Genomic DNA, 27,552 nt, shown 5'->3' with positions numbered 1-27,552 from the left:
ACCGAAGCCACTGGCCTGGGTGGTCACCGGGCTGTGCCGCAGCAGCGGGAGATGCCAAAACGCTGGGCATTACTCACCGAGCCCGCGATCGGGGGCGGCTGATCCAAGCCGGTGCCGGGCAGTGTCCGGAGCATCCCCAGCACAGCCCAGGAGCAGCCGCGGCCAGGCCCCTCTGCATCCCGCGGCCAGCACTTCCAGGGCACGGAGAAGCCGCGGCGCTCAGCCAAGGAACCCCGGGAGGATTCGATGCTCCAGCTCCTCCCGTTGTCCCGGTGGCAGCTCCTGCCCGCCCACAGCAGCCGCAGCGGGCACCCACGGCACCGGCCGTGTCCCGCGTGGCACTGGGGGACCCACACCACCTACCTGAGACTCTTCTTCACCCACCTCTGTTTATTGGCACGCGTGTGAGCCAAATGTGGGCCTGAAAAACACACCAGTAGGAGCCCAAAGGGCGTTAAGCAGCCACAGTGTCTCTCTGCGTGTTCTCCTCTGACGCCTTGACGCCCCGAGCGCAGGCAGCGCAGCAGCTGCAGGGGTTGGAGCGGCGTCCCCAGTGCAGAGGTGCTCCCGTCTCCCGCTCCCCTCCGCCACCGCTCCTGTTCCCCTCCGCAGGCCAGCAGGCAGCAGCTGGAACCTCCCGAGACAAGAGTTGCTGCTCCCTCCCTTGGTGGCTTTTCCCAGTGCCAGCTCGTGACGCTTGCGCTCGGGTCCAGGGCAGACTTCGCACCCATGGCGAGGGGACCAACTTGCCCGTCGGAGCGGCTCATCCCTGTGAATTCACCTCGATTCGCTGCTTCTTAACCCTACCGGGGCTCACGTGATCATTCCAGGTTAAAACACCTTAAAAAAAAAACCTCAGTTTTGTCACCAATGTTAAAAAAACCCACAGCAAAATGTTGCACTCACATGGTGGGGACGTGGGGGCACCGTGGGGCAGCGAGGTTGCTCCCCGGCAGGGCTCCACAGAGCGTGCTGGGACCCCGGGATGCTCCCCAAAACGTCCACCCCCACTTGCGGGCAGGGCAGAGCAGCCTGGGCTGAAGAAGTGGGCACCATGCTCCCCTCCTCCTCCTCCTCTTCCTCCCGGGGCAGTGCCGGGGACGGCAGTGCATCCGTCAGGCTGGACTTGACAGTAACGATGCGCTGTGTGGGACCCCGCGGCGATCATGGCACGGGTCCCTCCTGACTGCAGATGAAGTGCTGGCAACGGGGTTTTTAGCTTACGGTATTGCCGTCTTTTCCAAACCAAACACCCAGCACAACTTGAAGCCTGGCGGGGCCTGGGATTCCCTTGGGGAAAAGCCTGGGAGGCAGCGTGCAGGGAGAGCTGCACCCCGCGTCACTGCCAGGAAACTGGCTTGCTCTGGGGAGAAACAGCAGAAGCTTTTGCAATGCTGCTGACACGTATTTCAGCATGTGTGGCACGGAGGTGCCTAAAAACAACAACCGGGAGGAAAAAACACTCGATATCGGCAGCGCGGCAGGACACGGCAGCAGGATTGGCAATGTTCAGGTGGAAACAACCAGCGCCAACGCGCACACAAACACACGCAGAGGAGGAAAACCCAAGATTAGCTCTGCCTACCATAAGATGTACCCACTGGAAAAACGCCTTTCAGCTTCTGCACATATAAAACCTCGGCGAGTGACTCCAGGGCCCATCTCAGAAAGGCATAATGGCAGGAAGCCATAATATATTAAAACAGTAGATTAAAACAAACAAGAACACTTTGGATCATATTACACATCACTTTCCTCACGCCTGACAACAGAAGAAATCAAAGGCAGTAAAAGACAATCGTAGACCATAATGGCCTAATAACTCTGCGATAAAAGTACTTGTGGGAGTTGGCTGCGAGGAGCCGGGGGCGGGATGCGGAGCCTCCCCGGACCCGCTCAGCCGCAGTACGGCTTAAGTGCTCGTTTAAGACTTCCTTGAAAATGCAGCGTGCTCACTTGAGAAACGCAATTAGGCCCCGATTGCGGGTGATGTTCACACATTATGGATCATCCTTAAAAATGACAGGAAAAGGATGACCAAGGCTCTGGGTTCGGCAGGGCAGCCCCCCCGCCCTCACCCCTGGAGAGATCGCGGCCGCCCCGGCCCCATGGCAGATCCTGAGCCCATCTGGCATAGCGTCAGGACATTTCCAGAAGCATGTCTTTGTGTAAAATCCAGAAGACTTTCCAGAAGCGCGTTTTTTGCCATATTTTCCCAAGTTTGAGGCTTTAGGCCCATGGCAGCCGCTGCAGTTCAGACCAATGCAAGGAGGCACCGCCGCGCTGCCGGGAAACTGCGCGCTGTCGGGCAGGATAACACGAGGTACCGTTAGTCTAAATCACACACACAGGCTCAGTCACCCCAAAATCTCACGTAATCTCTGCAGTTTATCTCTGTTAACGGAAGCAGAGTGCTGCGGTTTAGTGTAACGGGCCGCCTTCCGAGAGAAATCACGCTGCCGTAATTATTCAAGCAGGTATATTGACTTCAAGTTATTTACTCCGCCCAAAATGAAGAACAGCAAATTCTCTCAACCGCCAGTGAATAAACTCTGACGTGAAGCTCTGCTCTGACCCGTCTCAGGCCGGCCGCCCTTTGCACGCTCCTGGGGGGACGCCCGTGGTCGCCGGCCCCCTGCAGCCCCCCCAGCCTCCTGCAGCCCTGGGAGGACGATGTCCCGACCACCCCCCTCCCTCCCAGCTGCCCCCACCAGCCCTGCGGTTCCAGACCTTTCCAAGCCTTTCTGGCCTGGCCTTCCGTGCCCAGCGGCTGGCCCCGGGAGCGCTGGCTGGGGAGCGGGTGCTATTTATAATGGCTTTTTCCGGGCGCTGCGGCGTAGGTGCGGCGGTTGTGCTTTCAGCTCCGACGGCGTATTGCTGCTCTCCGCCGCTGTGTCAGGTTTTCCTCGCCACTAGGGAGTGTAAATGTGTCTTCACATGCATTTCTGAGAGACCCCGGAAACCTTGCCATAAATCAGCAGGAGGTAACGTCGCTCTTTAGTACTTTGTGGGTAATGTATTTTGACATCAAGGTAACGAGACAGAGGTTTGACTTCCAACTCCGCATCCTGGGCGGCGGGTCTGGTCCTGGGAGGGAGGAGCCCTAACAGACGTCCTTGGGGCCGGCGAGAAGCACCCGCCACCGCCGGGCATGGGCTCTGCCATGAATCCCCATCCCCGCGACATCTGGCCCTTCTCCCTGCCCCGCGAGCGCTGCGATTGCCGGCACGGTCCCCTCCTCCGAGGACAACGGCAGCAACACCCTCAGCGCTTTCCCCCCACGATATGGCCTCCTGATCTCTTGGCCTTCGGGGCGCAGATGTCAGCGGGCGGCCGCTCCCGACGTGACCTCTCAGCCCGGGGGGACAAAAGGCCGCGCGTCTCAGGGACCATCCATCTCCATGCAGTCACGTAAAGGACACCGGTCAGCCAGGCCAAGGGATGCAAATTAAATAACCTTTTCCTGACATTTAGTGATGAACACGAATTTAGGAGGAAAACAAAAGGCAGATTTTAGACCTGGTCCAAATTTACAAATCCCTGTGCTCTGCGTGCAAGAGCAGAACTTGCCTGTGAGGGCTTGAAAGTTACGAATTACAAATAAATGACTTGCCCAGTGCGTCACGGGTGGTATCGACAGAAGATGAGTACTTTGTTGACAGAGGAGGACAGAGGAGCACAGTCCATACCTGCTCAGATGGCCCCGACGGTGGCCTGACCCAGCCAGTCGGTACAACTCAGATTAAGCCTTTGACCAGCCCGTGCCGAGCAGAAAGGTGCGAGGACGCGGTTGTCGGCCACAGTTTCAGGGTTGCAGCAGGGAGTTCGGCTTGTCTGCTGTTAACAGGACGTGAATATTCATCCTCCTGCGACCTAAACCCCATCTATCCAACACAAAGTGACCAAGCGTTGCCAAGACAATCCCCTAACTTCCCAGGATTAGTTTAGGGAAAGCAGTGCCTGCGAGCCTGCAGCGGCGCCTCTCGCTCAGCCGCGTCCTGCTGGTCCCAGCAGGGCACCGAGGCGCGTGGGGCTCACCTGCAGCTGCAGCGGGGCAAGCGGCTTCCCTGAGCTCACACAGATCTCGGCAGACACCAGCAGGATGCCGACCTACCTCAGGGCGAGGAGCTGCCACAACCAGCGTCTCGGCTGCAGCCGCGTTGGAGGGACCGTGGCTGCTGCCGAACGCGGAGGAGCCGCGCTCTCCGCTGCTGCATCTGGGGGATGCGGAGGTGACAGCCCGCAGGCAGCCCATGGCCACAGGCCAACCCATGCCAGTAGATGCGATTTTTGACCCTACTATAACTTTCTAAAGGGAGAGAGAGCCCACACGTCCACAAGGTTAGAGATTCTTTTGGATTCAAATAAATACGACACTCCTTAAGCTCTGCCGCACTTCCTCAGCCCAATCCCCACCCAGATGCAAAATGGCAAAGCCACTGATGGGAACACCAGAGGAAAAGAAGCAAAAGCACCGCTCTCCTCCATTCTTCCCATCTTCCATCCATTCGCCTCCCTCCCATCACAGCCTAGTAATGAGAGCTCACTAATGGATCAGCTTAAGTATACAACAACTCTCATCACTGTTCTAGAAAATAATCAATCAAGCACTTAATTTTTAACATAAGAAATAAGCTGCCTAGAGACTGTTAATAGATAACTGAATAAATTAAGTCACAGGTGGGATTCAAAACGCGTGCAAGTCTTCTATTCACCATCTTCTCGAGCCCACTTTGAGAGAAAGCACACAAAGCCCCCGTTTCCACAGAAAGCAGACGGACACACTCACTTCCACACGTCCTCCCAGCGTGCAGCCCCGTGGAGCTGGGCCCCAGCACGAGAAAGGCGCACCATGTGCAGCCAGGTATTTCATATCCCCTTGCGCGTCATGAAGCGTCACTCGGCATCGTCCCGGGCACTCAGCGAGGTCGTGGCAAACGGAGCCAAAGAGGCAGGCTGAGGTGTAACTCACCCCGCCTGAACGGGCTCGTCCAGCGGGGAACAGACCTTCGAAACAAAGGCTCAGGCTGAATTTGGCCCCTTCTCCAGAAAAGTACAGAGGAAGGCACTACTAGTTCGTGCAAAAGCCTCGCTGTGCAGCTGTCACCTCCGCCGAGGGACCAGTTTAACCGATACTGGAGTTTGTTACCCCAGGTGGGAAGTCACGGGGGCGAGGGAAGCGTGAAACCATCAGCCCAACGTGGTACCACCTGCTGAAAGGTTACGTACACAGATGCTCCCGGGGGAGCACAATAAGCAGCTTTGACTACTGAGGACATCCACGTGCAAAACCACACATAAATCCCCAGAAAAAGGCTGTTGCTCGCAGAACTTCCTTAGTGAACTCTGCCCTTGTGCACACCAACTTGAGCCCGCAGGGCTGAAGTGCCCTTATTTCCCCTGCACACCGAAGGCACAGACCCACCACAGCTCGGCCACTTCGGCAAGCGATTCGGCACAGCAGGACCAGGCCGGTACGTCTGGGTGGGTGCTGAGGCCCTGCTCCAGGTAACATCAGTCCGGTTCCTTGGACTGAGCACTCAAGCAGGATTCGACCGAGAGCCACGCGCAGTGGGAATGCTTGGTGCGCGCCTGGAGCGCTTCCTCCCAGAGGCACCCAGGGCCTGAGCCTCTCGAGCACAAAGCACATCGGCATCGGCACTCTGTCCGGGGAATCATCGCTTCACACGCTGATGCGAATCACAGCGCCGCCCAGCACATGCCCCAGCGCCTTTGCCTGCTGGTGCAGAGAGAAGGAAAGGAACAGAGAGGACATCAAACACCATCACAAAGGGCTCTTACTAAAGACACACAGCTCAGTTATTTCTTCCAAAAAATTTAATCGAAATTCCACCTTTATGGCGAATGATACACAGTAAGATTATACAAATTTTTTTGTGTTGCATTAAATGGAAGTCCTTGTTCAATCTGAAACACTTATGTTGGACTAAAAGCAAGTATTTGTACACATCTGGCATTAAAAATAAAAGGAACTTCTCTCTCTTGCATCTTACACTTCATATTGATTTCCAGCTCTCTGGGTGTGGCAGAAAGGGAAAATGAAGTGAGCTTTTAGATATTCCTAGGAAAACGCCGGCCCCACCGAGCTCAGCTGTGACATCCTCTTCGCTGCAGGAGCAGGCTACCTCACAGGCTATCCACACACCTTTTAACGTTACAGCACCACGTTTGGAAGCTATCACATTTTCTAAAATGCAGCCAGTAATAAGAGAGAATACATAAACTCCAAAAGAGGAAAACTCCAACTGAACACACAAAAAAAGAAAAAAGCAAAATTGCAGAGACTTAAATCAGGAGAACAGCCTAATCGCGAGCAAATTCTTCAACACATTCCATTTGCAAGCACTTTTACTTCCCACTTTACTTCCCTTAAGACACCAAGGGCTCTGTTTCCGAACTCCCCCATTTTTCAGTCGATATCCTCAGGCCAGCGCTGGGTGCGCTGGTGCGAAGATTTCTCTCCCCAGCTCTCACCCCTGCTCTGAGGCGCAGCCTTGGCTGTGCGGCTGTTTGCCAGCCCGCGCTGCCACCAGCACCCCCAGCATCAGCGGGGGGGGACCCAGCAGCCTGGGCAAGGGGACAGTGACACCCCACCGTCCCCGCAGCCGCCCCGCTGCTCGCGCCCAGCCTGAGGACTCGGCTCTCACCAACCAAATGTTGGGATACAACGCTGCACAACACCGCTTCAGCTCACTTCCAACTGGTTGCTTTTTGTCAGGGCACATGTAAACGATACTTGCAAATGAAATAAAGTACTGCAAAAGGAGTGTAATTGATAACGAAAAAATCAAACTCGATTATTGTCCCAGGACTAGAGTCTGCCAGATGCTGACACTTCCACGTGCTCAAGTCAATTCAGCCAGAGCAGAAAGCACTCAGGATCTGCCGAGATGGGGTCCTGACTTCATAGCACCAAACGTTTAAAATCTGCCAGAGGGAAACTGAATGCATAACTGTGGGTTAAGACTGCAATCTCCCAAATGCAGCAGCTACACATCGCTGTCAGAGTGCTGAAGAAGAAGGCACGTAATGGATGGGATTCATCTCTCCTCACGTTAGACGTGTGTAACGTAGCTAACTACCTCCGAGTTAGTCCCCACGCTCCCTTCACGCTCAGAGGCTGCAACAGAGTGAAACTCATCCACCCCGCTGTGGACATCCGCTTTGACAGATGAATAATTTCTCAGAATCGCATATTAAAGCAATCTTTTGACCATAAATAGTACCTAGGAAACCAGCTCAGATGTTGACGTCTACATCGGAAGCATCTGAAGTAAGGTCAGATGAATGCCACTGTTAGTTAGCATAGTCAGAAACACTCCCAAACAAAAACCACAGGATTAGAAGATTTCGATGGCAGCAGAATTCACGCCATTACCCGTCTCAGTTATCTTGATTTCTATTACAAACATTAAGCAGAGCTGCTAGCTAACTCGCTCAGGTAGTTTTTCAACAGGCTTTTGATGCTGCACTCGGACAAAATTACGCGTGTTACACAGCAGGACAGAGTGGTTTTACAAGATCTGTTCAGCAAAATGAAGAACACCCCCAACTCCATGAGATAAGATCCATCTGCTAAAAGCTAGAAAATTAAGTGATTTCTACATTATGGTCTAATAGCAGCAATAGGCTTAGTAATTATCTCACTTGTGGTTAGCATACTAAAAAGTGAATTTTAAATACCTTTTATGACTGGGGACAAACATAATGCCTCATAATTAGTGCCGGCTAATATATTCAGTACTCTCTCCAGTATGGAAATAAAAAGCCAATCTATATTTATAGCATCACAATGTTCATATAAAGTTAACCTTCAGTTGCCAGCTTCAGCCACACTTCGAAACGTGCTGGTCACAACCTGGATTTGAAGGTCGATACACCCTTCGGCTGGTGGGAAAGAGGTATAAGTAGGAAGATTCTACAAAACAGGCTGTTTTCCAGTGACCCGTAAGCGTCAAGCAGGGAAACGGGAACAGAGAAAAGAAGTTCTTTGTCCAAGGAGAGATAAGGCCAGTGTTCCCTTCCCACACATATTGCAGACATTTTTACTCTTTTGCCATTGATTCAAAGCTTTTCCATGAAAACGTCACCCTTCCATACGCATGTGACAACCACCTACTCCACCCAAGCAAGGGCAGGAGTCAGCTTTGCGTTCCTTTTGCCTGCCAAGGCAGCGAGCAGACACCAAGAACGGGGCAAGAGAGCGAGAAGAGAAGTCCTGGCTGCTGGCTCCCTGCCACTGAAACAGGCACCGGTACAAAGGGTCAAGGAAGACTTCTTTCTGCTAAAGCAACGAGGGGCAGCAGTGATGTCGGAGGCTCTGGCGCTGAAGGAGTTTCAGTCTGTCCCACCATAATCACACTGGGAAGCTGCAGTATGGCAGTGGAGACACGGCAATCACCTCTCAGGACGTGTCAGGCCACAGGCCCCAGTGAGGCTGTGCAGTAGGATTTACACCGCTCCATGGCAGTACTGGGCCCACTGGCTGATCGACGCAGCGTCCATTTAGTATCCCACGTTTCATTCTTGCATCATAAAATAGAACAAGGTAAACCCCTGCTATACCAACAGAGGCCTGTTTTCTTTTTAAACAACCCTATCCTTGAAAGATCAGAGGTTCAAACTGTTCATGCCTCATAATTACAATAGCAAATAAAACTGTCTGAGCGGCGTGGCATCTGCTTCTCAAACATCACGATTAGCTGAATCGCCAATTACAGAAAACAACCTGCATTGCCAAAGTACTGGAATTTCAGTGCTAATTACGTAAAGTAAACATTTCTACCCATGAAGTTGACAGCTAGGCTAACAGACGTATGGCTCAGTCCCACAGAACACTGTCACAGCTTTGCTCCTCCTCTGTCCCAGCCAGGAGGAGAGGTCCCCGCGCGAGGGGACCACTGAGGGAGGTGCTGCGGCACTTCTGCCCTGAACTACTTCCAGTGCCAAGCTCAGGCTTGCTGTGCAGCGACCAGCCTTTCGGAAAAGGCCTCTCCTATCCCAAGACTAACCTGGACACCGGTCCCGGTGCTGACAGTGAGGGAATACTGCCCTAAAAAGGTTTTTCACTCCACAAAACTACCACTACTTAGGAGTGGATTCAGCAGTCCTGATGCACCCCAACGCCTGCCAAAACGAGGAAGAAGTTTAGCTGGGTTACAAGTGCACGCTCCCGGCCCACAATGAGTGCCGAGAATCTAACAGACCACGTTCAGCTGTTACAAAGGTACGCGCTCGCACACAGCTGTCAGCCTGCGGCGCTGCTGGCTCTCAGGCATCTGCTATGTAAATTACTCCTGACTTATCATCTCACTTTTAAATAACAACATCAATTAAGCTAGATCAATTGTACCTACGGAACTCCATAGGTATCCCACAAAAACCACAGCACTGTGGCACAGTAGAAAGCACAGAGCAGATCTATAAACCTCTGGAGACCAAGCCTGACTTTCTAAATTTACTTAACCAAACAGAGAAAGCCCTTTTTAATAAAAACTTTAAAAAGCCATTTTGCTTAAAAGATAAACCAACATGTTTCCATACATGCTGCTGACAGCTGCTAGATTTGAAACATACACAGCTTGTTTCAACTAAGCATGCTCTTCAGCATCACCCAAACAGGCTTATTCCTTTCACTTTATGCTCTTCAAACGCAGAGGCTTTCCTGCAGATAATGAGAGTGTTTTTGCTAGAAAATGTAAACAAATCTTGTGCGTTCTACTATCCCAGCTAAGCTTTCACCGGAAGTTTCTGGCAGGAGGAAAAAAACAAAACAAAGCCTTATCTTTATGTTCTAAAAAAATACACACGTTATTTAAAAAGCATTAGAAGTCACTTGATCTCCAAAGCCATCTGAAAAAAATCACTCTCAGAGAGACAATCGGTGACTATGCTGGTTATACGGTACCTTAAGCATAAACAAAACAAATAATCATACGCTTGACCTGGAAAGTCGCAGCTAACGCACTCATGACAAAACTGCATACAAATAAATCCCTGCATAGGAAATAGAAGCTAATTTGTAGAAAAATTTTTTAAGTTTTTCAGTGCGTACTTATGGGCTCATGCTAAATCCAATCAGAATCAGAGGAAAGGAGATCTTTTCACATCTCACAAGAGAAATGCCTTATTTTCCTACTTTCTGCAAACTCTTCTCAAACAAAGAAAACATAGGAAGAAAAAAAAACCCATAAAAAGTCAAGTTCTCCTCACTACGACGAGGTTAACGTTACAGACTACCAGCCTGTAAGTATCTAACAGCGCAGTGTGGCCAAGCGGTTTCTTTCCTTTGCACTGCTTCACCAGGGCGATGCTCCTGCTGGAGCCAGAGGTGCCCTCCCCAGCGCCCATCACAGCTGCTGGCCGGTGAAGAAGGCTTTCGTCTCCCTGCAGACAGGATTCACACAGAGCGGGCAGCAGAGGGTTAACTGCCTAGAGCAGATCTCATTCGACTGGATGTGGGAACAGACCAAGTCTGCCAGAGCCTGAAAGACAGTTAATTAAAAAACAGAAGTGAGCAAACGTTATCTACATAACATAAAAAAATGCCTTAACATGCGTCACACTGACTAGCGAGATTGCCAAATTGTGTATCCACCAGCCTACACTTTTTAAGCACCACCCCCCTTCTACTTCAGGGGAAAATCTTGCTTTAAATCCGTATTGGCACAGTATCTTAAGACAAATATTTCATTAAAAGATTACTAAAAATAGATACAAAACTGTTTTTCTTTTTTGTCAAGCCAAACTTATGAACTTTTTTTTTTTTCCTAAAAAAACCACCACCACGAACTATGGTAAAATAAAACTCTTTGTGGTATACAGGTTAAATTACAGGGGTTTCCATTTTTACTCTTAAACTCAAAATACTTTAAAACTACAAGAAGACATCCATAATCTATTAGGAAACACACAAGTGCAAACTTTTACAGCTATTGCAACAAAGAAGATACCTTGGAGAACAGTGGATTTCCATTAAGAGATTCTGCTCTTCTGATATTTTCAACTCCACACTGAATCAAAAATAAGGAGAAGAGAAGTTAAGTCTGATAGAGCCTTCACCAGTTAGCCTTCAAAATCTTCCTTTCTGCTTCATTCGGAAGTTGCCCCAAAATGACGGCGCTGAATGCAATATCATGTTTTTTCAATACAGGAAAAATAACTATGATGCAAAATTTCACTTTGCTGCCAAAAATTAAATGATTCTTTTTAGTAAGGATAGTAGTGGCCGAAAGAGTTAAACCTAGAAAGACAAAATCCCACCTGTTTTGTGTTGCTAAAATCAATTGGAGCTAAACCAGTTCAGATTAATTTTCAATTTACAGAAAAATAAAATTTGCATATTGCAAAGAGCAAGTACAAAGCAAATTTCAAAACAGGAAAAGTCATTTCAGAGCACCACTATCCAAACAGTTATAAAAACTATAAAACATTCACCTCATTCGCTAAAACTTGGGCATACTCAATATCCAGTTCATAAAGCGTTTCAATGTGGTCACTTGTAAACGCTATTGGGACCAACAACATGTTCTTCTTTCCTCTTTGGCACAGCCCTTTAATGGTCTCATCTGTCTGCGGGCCAAGCCAAGGCATCGGGCCAACCTGTAAGAAGAGGGGAAGAGAAATAAAGAAAAAAAAAAAAAAACTTTTACAAAGAACATCCATGTTTTCTTAAGCAGGACCACACAGGCCAGATCGTGTTTAAGATGGAGCCAGTTATTTGTATTTTCCCGTTTTTGACAGTACCTCTCACTTTCTCCATTGATTTTTTTTTTTTATGAAGACATACTGTCCTGTCATTTAAATCCCAAGGAAACAGAACCTGGGCTGGCCTAAATGAGACTTTCATTAAACTAAACAAAAATTTAAATAAAGGTCTGCTGTTTTCAGTTCAATAAAACCCTGACCAATACTGCACAGAGTTTACCTGCCTTTTAAAGTTACCATCCTGTAGCAAAGTGTCCTAATCCCTTTGCTATCCATGAAGTATTTGCTGCTGTATCATAAAATGCAATTTTAAGAACAAGACAACAATGGCATGATAGGTGTAACGCCTTTGAGATATAAAGTTACTTGTACTACATAATTCTGGTAAAACTTATGTTCCTTGCTATCTGCAATAGTAATAAGTAGTACAAAGTAACGCAAACAGTCCTTGTCAAGAATAATGAAGCCTGTTTGGCTCTGTATTAAGAATGCCTGTACCATAGTGATGATTTCAGAAAAATTGCTCACTGATCCTCAAAAAGCAACACCTTAAAAATCCAGTGAGCGCTCGAGTCTTCTTTCTGGCAGAGACAAATGCCAAACTAGATGTATGAGATCATAGGTTTTCTAACGGACACATCAAAAATCTACTTTAAAATGATGCAATATACAAAAAAGGCAAGAAACTGCAGATAGAGTATCTGGAAAGACTGAATTTGAGTAAAATATGGGGATTATGTTCTAGCAGAAATACTTGCTGCAAATGGGAAAAAGCACTGAGGTTATGACCCTCTTGAGCTGTAAGATCGTAAACTCCATCACCTGAAGAGCTTTACAGTGGCAGGTGCCGCTGCAGCTTCCCTGAGCACTTACCTTGGACTGCCACACAAGCCTGTACGGGTTGGAGTAGTTCAGCTTCTCCATGACTCTCTGCACAGTAGCTCCCACTTCTTGAGGATACGGATCACCACGGTTCACTACCTTCAACACAGAAACACCAGACCTTTTTCTCCCAGTGAACACGTTTGGGCAAAGATCACCTAAAGACTGGGGAAGGCGACCACGCTGCACGTGACGCGGCTGCGCCAGGGACAGGCCATACAAAGTGCCTGGCTCATCCGAAACAGGGAAGAAAAACTGCATTCTTGCCCAGCAAACTCCATGATGAAGCTGCTTTATCAGAACATCTACTCCTCCTTCCTCCCATGACAAAAGATAAATTATTATATCATCATACATAGATATGGTTACATTTCGGTAACAGCACTGCATTTTTGAAAAATGCTCCAAGAGCCATTTCACTGCAGTTGCCGGTTGCTGACAGAGGATTAAGTCATTTATTGCCACCTTTTTTACTTTCATTCCTTCAGGGAAAGCATTATTACTGCTTTCTAGAGGTGAGAAAATAATCAAATTTTCCCTTCCATTACCATCTGAGTTTAAGCTGGAAAATTCGTGAGGCCATGAAAGCAGCCATACCGAGCCCGACGTAACCCAGCGCCCCATCCTCAATGGTGGCCGACAGCACAGATCTGAGCAAGCGTGCTGCACACAGCTCACGTGCTTCACCTTCAGCTCCGCGTCAGGCTTCCACCTCCAACCCACTAACTCACCTTCATATTTGTCTTTTATATTTGCCTGGCACTCCCACAACTGTGGCTCCACCCCACGGGCGGGCGAGCCTCATGCCCTTCCATTCAGCCCGGCTAGAGTGACTCTGGTCTAACAGTGCCAGAAGGGACCTGATGTAACTCACAGACATGGGCAGCGAGTGAGCCGAGAAGAGGATGACGACATCTTTCCTTTTGTCGGGTGGAAACAGGTTCAGTTCCTTCTGTATGTGATCGGTGAAGCACTGTTCAGAAAAAAAAAAAAAAAGCAAAGCCCTGAATCAGAAGCACTGAGAGGCATTATGGGCTCTTGAATGACCCGAGATAGGCAGCTTCAATGTTCCAGGTTGCCTTAGGAACTCCAAAACTCCAAAATTCAGTACGCATGGGGCAAGAGGGAGAGACAGCGCATATTACATACTCTTACTGTGCATTAGCAGACAGTGCCCAGTCCCAACACACCAAAGGCTCCCGTGAACTTTTGATCATCCCAGTTGTTTTAAGATGGTGTAAAGGAAGGAGGAAGGTTTCCCTTAATTGCTCCTGCCACAGTCAGCGCTGTGCCTGGAATTACCTCTCTGCTGCTGGATGAGAACCTGACAAACCAACGGGATCTGTCTGTGTGTGGGCCACAGCCCTGCTCTGAGCAGGAATTCAGACTAATGACCTCTAGAGGTCCCTTCCAGCAAACACTGTTAGGACAGTACAAGCATGCTTTTGGATGAAGATGTGCACGGTGGTCACTTAGACACATTATCATGCCAAAACATCTGGCATGAAATAACCATCCTTCTCCTGTAATTTCATACATAGTAGACAAGACACATTTCATTACCATAACTAAAACGTACACTCAAACTGAAGCATTGCTTTTATTCTTCTCAAGTGGTTTTTCTTCTTTTAGTACATTCTATAGCTAAATATCTTGTAAGCTTTGTTAGAAACTAAGACTTGATCTCAGTGAAGCGTTTCCTCAGAGCGTTTCTGTTGTTTAACACTACACTGTGGTTCTACTGGTAGCAAATATTTCTGAAAAGGAAACTCAGAAATATCTGTATTTACTTAGTTCTTTGTTGTTTTAAAGTCAGCTGGCAATGCAAAGGTACTAAGTTTCTCCTACATCAACCAATCTAAGAAAAGCCCAGGGAATGCCAATCTGATAACATATCGGACCTGCTCAGTTCACACCTCTCATTCTGACTGCTAATTTCAAAGACTCTCATACAAATCCATACCTGAATAAGAAGGGGATGTGTGGGCCATCGGTCAATTATACTCCACTTCATCTTCGGTTTCTCCCCTTTTTTATTATAGTAGCGATAAATGGCATTTAAACTACTTCCTGAAATGCAGAGAATTAAGAACATAAGTTCAGCCAATGCATTAGCAACTCATCAGGTGAAAACAGTTTTGTAGTAAGGTGCTATAACATTTTAAATACGACATTTAAAATGCAACCAAAAAAAAAAGAACTGAGCGCCTCAAATGGGAACAATCATATCAAAGTTCATACAACGTACAAGCCAAGAACAATTTGCTAAGCTATTCTTTAGCTGCAGAACAATTACTGCTCCAGTTCCCATGAAGAAAGCTTACTCAGTCGTGTTCCTGAGCCTTTGGTTTATGTTACCTCACAATAACAATGGTCACATAAAGCTATCCTTAGTTTAAAAGTTGCGACCTAAGATCCGGAGTTGTAGTAAATACGGAGGGTCTGGAGTGGGCAATGAAGCCACAGGAAGGGGCACTCTGAGAAGACAGGAGAGCTTGCACTGCCCCTCCGCACGCTTCCGAGGCTCACAGACACGCACCTACGTTCACCTCTGTCCGTGCCCTGCTCCCGCGCAGACGCTCACCTGTGGTAGAACAACTGTACTGTGGGTACTGTGTGAAAGCGATAGCCCTTTCAATGCCATCTTTCTCCATCTCTTCAATTGCTTCTTCTGTCAGAGGATGGACGTACCGGAAGCCAATGTAGTATTTGTGAGGCGCTGCCAGCCAAAGCACAGGAAAAGAAATTGCAGAAAAAACCCAAGGACTCTCAATGACACATCATTAATAAGTACAAAGTACAGAATCAGACAGACTGAAACTGCTGAAATAAACTTGTTGATAATTTTCTGGCTACTTTTCTAAACCACTGCCGTATAAACACAGCTTTCTTTGGCCAACTATTTTCTGGTAATTCACTTTGCTGTTATTAGAATTTAAAAGTGATTTATACTATTGTTGGCTTCTGCAGGAAGCATCACTCTTCTGCTTTTACTTAGTTTAGCTGAGGTGTGGTTTCCAGACGGCACAGAGCTCTGACGTTTTACCAGGCAAGTTCTGATTTAAAGGATGTATTGGTAAAAAAGCGTCACTACAAGATGCCAAATCAACACTCCTGTGCCCTAACACAGATCATGGCTCCAGACGTGCTATGGGCTTCCTAACAGCGTAGCTCAACTCGCTCACTGAAATCAGAAGTCAGATGTTTTAAATACACCAGTGTAACTAAAATGTCAAAATCTGAGGAAAGACAAGGCTTTCTTCATTCTGCCATACAAAAGGAAACACATTGCTTAAGCAGTTTGTATATTCCGGGTAATTTTATTTACCTAAACTTTCAAATATAATTGGGCTGCAATTTTGTGTGCCAGCACTGAGATCTTCTGCTCTACAGGGATCACCTTCAAACAGGCAAAGGCCCTGCACCTTACAGACATTAGCTGCCTAAAAGGCATTTCGAGAAAATCAGATAATTTTAACCTTTTCATGCTCTGGGTGCCAACAGAGAAGTCATCAAAACAGGATGCCTTCCGTGTGTGAAGGATTCGTATGCCTTTGCCGGAACAGGCCTCGGTCCCAGCACTGCAGGGGCATTCGGGCAGAATTCCCAGGTACCGACCGTTTGCTTCGCGTGCCCTCCCTTCCTTGCCCTCTAACAGCAAAGATCTGGCTCCCTTGCGTTTCCTTCACCTACTCTATCTTCTCCTTCGCCATTTTATGCAGATGTAATTCTATGTCACTTCTTTCCACTTCCTTGCCTCCAGTTAACCACATTAAAATGCAAAGCTAAAAAGAAGACAAGGTGAAACCACCGTTTGATGCAACTGCTCTGGACGCCATCCTCGCGAGAGAAGACGCTGCCTTCCCCTGCCCCGGTGAGGCTGCTCCCTTTGCACATAAACCCCCAAGGGCCGGGATTGTCCTCTGGGGCAGGAGATCGGTGGTACTGAATATGGGTCACATGCTCCTTCATTCTGGTTTCTGGGTGTTTTTCATGCCTTTAAACACTTCATTTTGAAGGCAATATTATTGTCTCCAAGGACAACATTTCAGGTTTTTCCATTTTTTGCCTCTATCTTTTGGGTGTTGGCCTCAAGGTTTGGGGAGTATGGTTCGCTTAAGGGCAGGGAGGGAGGGCAAGTTTCTTGTTTTATTTTGGGTTTTGATTGTTCTTTGGTTTGTTGTTGTGGGTTTTTTTGGGTTTTGGGTTTTTTTTTTTGTTTTAAGTAGAGGACAGAGGTTCTTAGAAGAACAAAAGCAAAGTTTCTTTTTCAGGGTTTCCAGGTGATTACCTCTGAAACAAGATTTAAGAGGTCTCTGAAGGAAGCAGATGTCCTGTACTTGCTCTCCACTCCAAACATTTATACAGGATTCAGATAACAGGTTCAGTCAGCCCCAGTTCTCTGCAGGAGGCAAAAGAGCTCCCAGCTGGGAGCAGTAGCAAATAATGACCGAACTTCAGGAGCCCCAGGAGCCAGTAACCTCATTAACATTTTTAAATGGCATTAAAAACAAAAGTCTGACTAAGCAGAGCAAAGACAGTAGGAGCTTAACCTGGGAAATATGGCCCCTCGTCCTGTGAGCTTTCATTTTGCTGTGAAGGGAATCTCAGCTAAAATACAGCTTGTAAGAAATACTAGAAACCATTACAATTAAAACCAATGAAAAAGCAAGATGTGCCTTCTTAAAATATCATTACCATTGCAAGACATTAGCCGACTTGATGCCAGCATTAAAAAAAACCCCAAACAAACCAACAACAGAAATGGATTTTCTTATCACCATGTTTGTGTGATTTATTCTTACAGATCACTAAACCTACCCAACCCCACTCATTTGGAAGGAAGAGTACGCGATATTCCCAACCACCCAGGTCCGTCTGGAAGCAACTGTTTCAAGCTATTCTGAAGCAGCACAGTACTCTGTATCGCTGCAAGGTTACTCGAAATGCTTAAGGAAATGGCTGGCACTAAATTAAATTATTAGCAATGGTTAGCACCGTCAATTTTTAAAACTGCACATACTGTTAGGTAAAAAAGGAGGTCTCTAAAGGACTTATCAGGTGCAAGAACTGCACAGAGGTGGGTGTGACTACACAAAAAGTGTAGTAGTTGTGAGAAAAGCAGATAAACTTTCTAAGCTTATCTTCAGAACCTGTTGCAAGCCTGACCCTTCAGGGGCTACTGCTGCTAACACACATGCGATTTTGGCTTCAGGCTTTGACTATACTCCCAGGGACCACAGCTGGAATTAAGCTAGAGAGTAGCATCTGTGGAAAAAAGGATCAAATATTACCCAACGCGTTCCATGATGAACAAGTGAAACAAATTTGGTTCTTGCCTTCCAAGAACGTTACTTTTCACATTCCAGAGCCTTTTACCAGTCTTCTACCTCTAGCCCTTTTCTACCCAAGTCTGAAGCAGGTCCCACAAAGAATTCTAAAATAGCTAGGAATCAAGTAACACGTATTGTCAAACATGAAGGGGGATTCCCTGACACCCCAGCACCACACCAGCGAGGGTTATGGAAACTGAAGGGAGAAGCAGGCTTGCAGCACCAGGCGTTGTAAAGCTGCTGAGCTGAAGAGAATGGAGAGCTCTCCTCTTCGGCTTCTCTTACTCCAGCAGGTGTTCTTTTGAAAATGTTCAGTGTTCCTATTGGAGTGGCAGGATGAGAAGTATTATCTGTAGCTAACACATCGGTGAGGAATTCAGCAGGCAGCTTAGTGATCTCGTCAGTTCCTTCTACTCACAAAGACAGTCTGCTGCTTCAAGGCCAAAAAGCATAATGCAGAGAAATACCTTATCAGAACAAAGGTGACCCCCAGATAGGTCACTTCAGACAGATCAACGACCACACTACTGTTTCTCCGGGCTTTTGTCAAAGCAGGGGTGATTCACTGTCTTTTTTTGTCTGTACCATGAGAGGCAAGACACAGAAGATGGCCATCACCTTTGAGCTGCTCCGTGAATGTGGAAGTTTAATTTCTAGTGCGGCCACTCACGTTTATTAAAACCATGGCTTTAATGTCACATAGAAAGAAACTGTAGCATAAAAGGTACTGTAAGAAAATGACCTATTGCCTTCACCAAGCGAGAGGAGAAACAGACTTCTAGTTCATAGCTGCTAATGGAGCAACAATACAAACCGAAGTCAAATTCAACTAACAACTCCTTTGAAAGCAATTCAGCTACACTGGTGCACATTCCACCATGAATACATCTAACCTGGCTGAAAAATGACCCGTATCAATTAGTTGGAGGTTTTAGTAGAGAGACTGAACGTGGCTGAATCACAGCAAATTAACACTATGTGAATGACCACAGTTGTCTATGTTCGCACACCTGGCCCATTGCAATTGCATGATAAAACGTGTTAGCCGAAGCCCTTGGTAAAAGGACATTCACAGCATCCCCACAATTTCCCATCATACTAGTGCTACCAGGTAGCTTGGCACAGGGTACTCCATACAAGTCACAGCTCCTTGCTGTGAGGGAGCAAGATTCAGAGAGATTCTGTGATCCGAAGAGAGGGGAGGGAGGTTGCATTCACCTTTCGAATTTTCTTATTGTCAAGGAAGAACTGGCAAAGACAGCTTCTACTTCCACCCAATCCACCCAAGGCAAACGGTTAGGCCTTATCTCCTGCTCATGTCCCCGGGTGGAGCACACTGCTATCACTCAACCAAGCCCTGCATTGTTCAGCTACAAAACCTTGTCTTTTCTTTCCAACGACCTCCCCTTCAGTCCTGAAACCAGGCCTAATTGGTGTTAGTTCTTTTATCCATTATTAATAGTTACAGATTCAGACAAAGTTCCAAAAGCTCTGATTACATCCAAGCAATAATTGCAGAGGGACATTTCAGAGGAACAAAAGACACCTGCAGCTTTGGAGAATCGTCAGACTCCCATGCAGTCACCTATTCTTTAGGCTCAGGCTGGTGTAACAAAAGGCAAATGCAAAAGGTTTCACAGCGTTACGTTCTGGCCTCAGAGCTGTTCTATACCAGACAGACTCTGCACAGCTCCCTGGCCGAGCTGGCCCTGAGCAGGGAAGGGCACTTGGAGGAAGCAGCAGGAGCAGGGAATGCTGCACCGGCCTCTGAGCCCTAACTGCTGGCTGCTGCGAGCGTGCGGCAGCCGAATGACACCGTCCTGCAGTTAGCTACAAGGAGCAGCCAGGAGAAGGTGCCCCTGCATTTTACAGCAGGAGATCCCACCCCCTTGTGAAACTCAATAGAACCAGCGGGCAGAACATGAACAGCCAGGAAACCCTAGATCGACAGGCGTTTTTTTATGCTGTATGTGGATGCACATGTGCAGCCTAAGAGGATCGTCATTCTCCCACTCTACCTCTTCATCAAAGACAGGAGAATTACATGAGATTATACTGCCACTGCCAATGGTCATGAACTTCCACCTCATTTATGCTAGGGAAAATGCCACTCTGAACAATCTTCTCCCATGCCTGCCTTATTTGTTCACATGAAATACATTCCCCTTCCTTATCATCTAGGGCTCAACCACTTCTCTTCAGCGTAAACTTCTTCAAGCTCAAGCAAGACTTACAGGGCAAGGTGTGACACCTTGCAGTCATACACACCAATGGAGACTCCTGTCACCTAGCTTCAGCCATTTGAAAATAAGATACTTTGTCCATTATAGTCATCTCGATTTCTTCCCATAATCAAAGGGGAGAGCTAAGTGTACCTTTAGAAGGTGACCCCCCATCTTTGATAACGACCTTAGGATGAACTGAATTACTTTCTCTCCAAGCCCTACTCTCTCGATGAAAGAGGGAGCAGAGACCTGACTTCCTGCTGGCTGAAGTTATGCAAGAGGAAACATGCCAACAGCATCTAAGGGTGGACTTACCCAGAGCAGCTTTTAAGCTAGTTACCTTGGGCACAGACAGAGGTGACAGTTGGACCCCAGCACATACTGTATCCGGTCTGAGAAGGTGGATACCTGTTTGGTTGTTGGCTTTTTGGTGCTACACTGTGGTGCTGCAGGCCGAATGAGTACCCACAGTACCCTCCAAAATCAAAGCCATTCTCCAATGCAGCCATAGAAGTGACCATCGCACAAAAATATATTTGCATGTGTGGGAACCTCATGCTTTTGCATATGCTTAGTTTTTAACGAATAAGAACTTCTGCAATATCTTTGTCATGATTTCCTATCAGGACTGAGAACACTGTTCACGCTCACAATAAAAATGGAGAAGTAAAAGCTGCTTTACAAGTGTATACTTTCAACACACGAAGCAAAAACGACTTTTTAACAAGCAGAGTAAAGAAGTACCGGTGCGAGGAGACATGCTGTCCAGCAGTTTCACCATGCCTTCTCCCTGCACTGCCGTCCACTTCTTTATTGGGGATCCACCTCCAATCCTGCTGTACTGCTCCTGGATTTTTGGTGTGCGGCGTTTGGCAATGAATGGTGCCAATTTACTAAAGCATTCAAAAGGTACACAAATTAACATCACACCCCAAATCACCAGCCCTTTCTCCGAATCTCTCCACTGCAGTGGGTTTTCCGTGGCAATCTCCCCAAATTACAGCAAACAAGCATTGCATGGCTTATTTGATGTTACATTCCATCACCCTTCCCAAACACAGTAAGTGACAGGAAATCACAATTTGCAATTAGAAGAGAATAATTTTGGCATAATCTATTTCCAGAGAATTATAACACCATTTCTTACACTGACTGGTCCCAAGATGAAACAATCTTAAGAAATGCTGATTTAAACAGAAGTTAAATGTTCAAGCCTACAGCTAAGACAACACCACCCAACACTGACTGTTAACACAGGAGTTCACAGTGATTCTCACTTTTGAGCTGGCATTGTCATTAAATCTCTGTCCAGGAAGAGCCGAAGTAAGAAATCATGTACATCATCCAGCCGTTCTGGACCTCCCATGTTTAACATCAAGATTCCTGTTTTAGGTTTCCTACGGAGACAAGAGATATTTCAAATCTGAGTGACAGACTGCTTTTTTTTATTGTTATTATTATTACAAAACGATCAGTTTATCCTTCTGCATGTCTTTTGCAAATGCAGCATCCGATTTAGAAGCTCATCCTGCTTATGTAAAAATGTGAGCTACAAGCATGAATAGCCAGAGAACAAGTATTTACGTGATCTTTTTTTTAAAAAGTAATCACTTTGCAACACAGAGTTTAACTGGAAATATACTGAGAAAATTATCTCGCAGCTGAAGGCCATAAGGGAGGTTATAAAATAGGGCCTAAGGAACTATCTCAGCTGAACGCTAGCTGTAGATTCCAATTCAAAATTCCAACCAAGCATCAGCTTCCACAGAAAACAGATGAGCTACCCACACAGGTCTTTGTCTTCATTACTTTGGAGACACACCTCATCTCCTGAAGCCGTGAAAGCAGCAAAGAGCAATTCTACACATAAAATAAGCGCAAGGTTGGTTTTGTTTGGGTCGTTGGGTTTGGTTTTTTTTTTCCATAATGGGTTTTCTACCCAGGTGCAGGTCCAGCACGCTGTTCCACGGATAACACCCCTCACAGCCCAGCAGAGCGGAGCAGATGGCACTATCAGCTTTTACAGAAACGGCTGCTGATCACAATGCTCACCCAAGAGGTGGATTTCCTCATCGAATCGCCTCCCCTGCCCAGGGGAGCCCAGTGACCAGGATCTCTTGCCTCCTGAGCAGACGGAGCCGCGGATGCACAGGGAGTTTTGCCCTCCTCTTGTTAAAGCCAAAGCCCTACAAAGGGGCACCAGGAGGAGCCTAGGCCTGCCCCAATGGGTCAGGACCTCAGTTTCCATTCCCCTCCTCCTGGAATGTCTATCAGGAGGTTGCTGAATAAAACCCAGGAAGCAGGAACCAGAACCTCAAGTAACAGTACTATCCTACTGTTTGTTCTATTGCCGCTGCACTGCCCCAGGCTTTACCGTGGGCCACTGCCTCACTGCGCTCCGCAAAGAGCAAGGCAGGCCATCCTTGCCCCACAGAACTGTGAAAACAAGAGGCTTGGTGAATGCCGCCAGACAGATAAAAGCAATTATACACACAAAAAACCTAGATCAAGCCCCGTTGACTGCCACGTTTTACTACATAACTAGCTTTGCTATGCAAGTAAAGCAGCATACCATATCAGAGAGAGACAGAGGGCAACGGCAGCAGGTCACACCCACCCACACCTCATCGCAAACTTACCGCACTTCTGGCTGAATTTGAGGTTTTGTGCTTTCCGTCACTGCGGCTGCAGTTGCCTGGCCTCTCCATCGTACCGGGACCCTCAGCTGACTGCTGGTTTTAACAACTGGAAGAAAGATAACAGCACACTGATAACCTCGCACCGGGCTGAGGGGCCTTTTCACCAGATAGGCACTAATCCCCCACGAGCTACATAAACACACTCAGCAGTATCACGCTGCTTGGCATTTTCTCCCTTAAGCTCCATGTCCTGGAATCAAAGAAAGTCATGAAATTGCAAGCTTCTGCCTGTCTTTAAACACTCTATACTAACAGCTTTTCAGATACCAGGTAGTAACCTAAAACCAAACCAAAGCCTCACTAATCTTTAAGCTCCAATCGTAAGTCCAAAATAACTGGTGACAACACAAGAGAAACTATGCAGGGCTGACACGCTAAGGAAGGAAGGATGTCAAGCTACCTAACTCCTCGTGGTACAGACGTACCTGGGCTAACGCTAGAAAAGCAAAGTATTTCTACAGCAGCTCTACAATGTAGGTTAGACGCTTGTTAATTTAGGGTCACCAGCAAACTTCAGCAACGTAGGTCAGCACCTGCGAGCCGTAAGCACACAGCTCCTTAGTTTGACCCTGCGCCGGGTACACTGAGCAGCAGTTTCAGAATCCATTTACCCAGGGACGCGGGCAGCCTTCTTTCTCACTACCCAGCTAGGCAACTTATATTATTCCTGGATTTCAGCATCAGCCAAAAAAAAGGGTACTTTACTTCCCACATGCTGGCTACAGTCTGCTTTTTCAAAAGCACACTTTGTTTTCCGTAGGAGTTCATAGTCATTACATGATATTTCTCAGTGCAACAATAGTGTGAATTGCCCAAGATGAAAAAAAATTGTTAAATTCTGCATCCCTGGCTCTGCAGCAATTGTTTGGTGCGACACTTCCCTTGTCAGACTGCAGGAGTTCCAGCAGCAATTGAGCCCCAATAGCACAGACCTCCCCAGCAGCCGATCCACCCGCTGCGAAGAGCATCTTACGGTTCACAGGTCCCTAATAACATCCTGAACAGATGCTGAACGCCCTCAAAACCTGCTGAAATCAATGACAGTGAAAAGCATCTTGCAAATCCAGCTTCTTACTCAGGATTAAGAGTGTGTAGCCGTGGATGCCTGTGTCTGTAGCAATACAAAAGGCTGGAAACTGAAGAACTTCAATTCAAGCACTGCTGATGCCTGAAAGACTTTTCAAATATTTATTCTTCTTCCAGTTCTTAGGTTACTATTCTTTAAAGCACTGACACTATATGTTAAGTATATAGAACAATAAAAAAGAGACGTTTCAATGGCTGCATTGATCCTTTCACACTCTACATAAATACTGGAAAGCATTTGTTTTACTTGAGGTGAGGTTTGGGCCCATTTCTGTCTGCACCATAAAGCACACGATGCAGAACACACAGGACATGCGACAACGATGCTTCCAGCTTGATGGAAAGATTGATTACAGTGTTCTTCTGTAAGTTTTAGAAGTGGCAGTATCGTAGCAGCCTCTAGAGCCAAGGCCCGATGAAGCTGGTGGTGGGTGTGTGCCTGCACTCCTGCCGTTCTTGGTGTCCCTCGGAAGGTAGCTTCACCACTACAGCCTTATAGTGGTTACAGTTATACAGTGGGTGACACGCTGTAATTACAGAGAGCGAGGAACACAGCTCCTGCGGAGGAGCACCCAAAACTGCTCCTTTGGGCGCATACTGTAAGAACTGCAATGCACGTCTATCTGTAGGTAGCATATATAACACACATTTGCAGCATTCGGACAAGAGGAAACAGCCTCGAGTTGCACCAGGGTCGGTTGAGGATGGACATCAGGAAAAATTTCTTCTCGGAAAGGGCTGTCAAGCATTGGAACAGGCTGCCCAGGGCAGTGGTGGAGTCGCCATCCCTGGAGGGATTTAAAAGCCGGGCAAATGCGGTGCTGAGGGACGTGGGGTAGCGGGGGTTTGGGCGGTGTTGGGTTGGTCGTTGGACTTGATGACCTGAAAGGCCCCTTCCAAGCCAGGGGGCTCTGGGATCAGGACGGGCGTGAAACTGACGTGCAGCTCTATTCACTGCTCACACCTCCTCACCCGCCTGCCCTTAAGTTTGAAAAAATCTCCCTTAAAAAAAGAAGATTTAAAGAAGCACCGGCTTTCACGCAAACACCTTCGAAAAAGAAAAGCGCTTCGTTTACAATTAAACTCGTGAGAGGGGGGGAAAAAAAAAAACCAAAACAACAAAACCAACCCAAACCGAACAATGAAACCCGGAGCCCAACAGCAGCAAAGGACAAATCTCCCTCTGAGGAAAGCAGCCCGAGCCCCACAGCCCTCAGTGCGTTTAGAGGTAAAACCACCACCAGCCCGCCCGCCGCTTCCCGGTAATTAAGCCGGACTTAACGAAGGTCTCCGGATACCGCGGCGAGGGGAACGGGACCCCCGGGGCAGCGTCGGCCCCGCTGCGGGGAGGCCCCGGCTCCACCGGCAACGTTACGCAAAGGCACCGTTGTGTAACGCCGTCCCGCCGCCCTCACGGCCCCCGCGGCCAGGCCGGCAGCCCTCAGCCCTTTCCCCGACACCTTCTCCCCGCCTCAGCACCCCGTTCCCGTCCGGCGGCGGCCGGAGCCCACCGAACTCACGCTGACGCGCCCGTCCGGCGGCGGCGGCTGCAGCAGCACCCGCGGCGGCGGCCATCTTGGCGGCGGCCGCCCGCATTCCCTCAGACGGCACCGCCACCGCCCCTCAGCCGCCGCCGCCCCCGTCGCCTCCGCCGCCGCCCCCCGGCACCGCCCTCGCTGCCGTACGGCAGCGAGGGCGGTGCCGGGGGGCGGCGGCGGAGGCGACGGGGCCGAGCCAGGAGTCCCTCAGGCTGCTCCGCCCCCGGTTCTCCTCCACAGTCCCTGTGTGTGACCGGTACCACAGGAGAGGCGGGGGGGGCTCGGGAATGAGGGATCGAACACCCCGCGAACCAAACAGAAGACCGCAATATCCTTAAAAAAAATCGGATTTTATATTCAGGGGGCCGTCGCCACGCCCTATCACCCGGCTTAGTCCCCTCTCTGTGGCCCTTGTTGGTAGCGCAGGAAACAGACATACAGTTTGAATGGTAGAATGGTTTGGGTTGGGAGGGACCTTTAAAGCCCCCCCAGTGCCACCCCCTGCCCTGGGCAGGGACACCTCCCACCAGCCCAGGTTGCTCCGAGCCCCGGCCAACCCGGCCTTGAACCCCTCCAGGGATGGGGCAGCCACAGCTTCTCTGGGCAACCTGGGCCAGGGGCTCACCACCCTCAGAGGGAAAAATTTCTTCCTAATATCTAACCTAAATCTCCCCTCTTCCAGTTTAAAGCCATTCCCCCTCGTCCCAAGGCTCCCCTCCCTGCTCCAGAGTCCCTCCCCAGCTTTCCTGGAGCCCCTTGAGGGACTGGCAGGGGCTGGAAGGTCTCCGCGGAGCCTTCTCTTCTCCAGGCTGAACCCCCCCAGCTCTCCCAGCCTGTCCTCCCAGCAGAGGGGCTCCAGCCCTCCCAGCATCTCCGGGGCCTCCTCTGGCCCCGCTCCAACAGACCCATGGCCTTCTGGTGTTGGCAGCCCCAGAGCTGGAGGCAGCACTGCAGGGGAGGCTCACCAGAGCGGAGGTTTTTAAGAGACAGAACACACTTTTCAAAACTCAAATTCTGCCTCTGCCAGGGCCCAGTGGAAAAGCACTGCAACAGGGCTGCACATGGCACACAGGGACGCACACTGTGTTTACAGTGCATGATTTATGAGAAGATTTCCTTCGCGTGCTGGGAGGAACAGCGTTTCTCAGCTGGGGGCAGACATCCACAGACGTGGATTTATCACCAGCAGCACCTCCGTATAGCATTACAGCAGGAGTCATGCTTCTCCGTCACCATCCTGGTCACTGCCCAGCATGGTTTGTGGATGCTGGGAATCAAAGGGGGCTGTCTGGTGGCAGGAGGGGTCGGACAGGGAGGTACTGCTGGCCCCGCTGCTGATTTGAGCTCTAGGGCTCTCACTGCTGGCCCCACGCTATCGTCCTTGCCCATCTTTTCCACATCGTACGTTTAGACAGCAGCACTGCAGGACCTGTGCAGAAATACCAGAACAGTTACCCTGCACACAAATGTTTGGTTTGCATCCCCCATCTTCTCAGCAGCAGTTTCAGTCACTCCATGGACAGCTGGGAAGGCCAAAACCAGACTCAGCTCTCGCTGCCCAAGGCCTGGCAGCCCCGCACATCTCTTCGTCCCTCCAGCGAGCGGTGGCTCTTTCGGTCCCAACTGCCTGATGGGGAAGCGAGCGACGAGGAGAAACCCCAAATTTGTAAAGGATGCTGGGCTCTCTGGTGCCACACCAGTGGCAAGGAACTTCATAAGGTCCTTACAAAGGGTGGCCAGATGAGTTTCAACATAGATAAATATAAAATAATGCATGTAAGGAGATGTAATCTAAACAAAACTACACAAATGATCTCAAAGCTGCCAGTCACAAGGCTGAAAGGACCTTGGAGCCAGTGCTGGCAGTCCGGTTTACCAAGTACCAATTCAATTACCAACCCGACTGGAGTTTCCTGCAAGGAAATACCTTGAAGGAAAAGGAAAGTAAGGATGAGGAGAAATCCAAGTCCTGATTGCATATTTTCTCCTCTTTTGCAGATTTGTTTACCATTTCTAATAAAAATAAAACCAAGTATTCTTGCATTCCAACCAGCTGCGGTGC

The 27,552-nt window shown here is 48.5% G+C and overlaps 1 protein-coding gene across 2 annotated transcripts; it reads right to left on the bottom strand.

The window, feature by feature from the left end:
- Positions 1-5,820: 5,820 nt before the first annotated feature.
- FECH (ferrochelatase) lies at positions 5,821-25,611 on the bottom strand. 2 transcript variants are annotated; one of them, XM_074570454.1, is made up of 11 exons: positions 25,473-25,611; positions 22,807-22,912; positions 21,445-21,564; positions 20,912-21,060; positions 15,194-15,328; positions 14,573-14,679; positions 13,484-13,582; positions 12,601-12,708; positions 11,458-11,622; positions 10,974-11,033; positions 5,821-10,505 (listed from the first exon to the last, which is right to left on the bottom strand). In XM_074570454.1, exons 1-11 carry the CDS (start codon positions 25,546-25,548, stop codon positions 10,371-10,373), a joined length of 1,260 nt encoding a protein of 419 aa, XP_074426555.1. In that variant the 5' UTR covers positions 25,549-25,611; the 3' UTR covers positions 5,821-10,370. The 2 variants fall into 2 exon arrangements, with proteins under 2 accessions (XP_074426555.1, XP_074426556.1); XM_074570455.1 differs by lacking the exon at positions 25,473-25,611 and adding an exon at positions 23,942-25,421.
- Between the last annotated feature and the right edge of the window lie 1,941 nt (positions 25,612-27,552).

Source organism: Larus michahellis, chromosome Z, assembly GCF_964199755.1.
Source record: "Larus michahellis chromosome Z, bLarMic1.1, whole genome shotgun sequence".
Classification (NCBI taxonomy): Eukaryota; Metazoa; Chordata; class Aves; order Charadriiformes; family Laridae; genus Larus; species Larus michahellis.
Note: the sequence above shows the minus strand (reverse complement) of the source record. Positions and strands in the feature narration are given on the sequence as shown.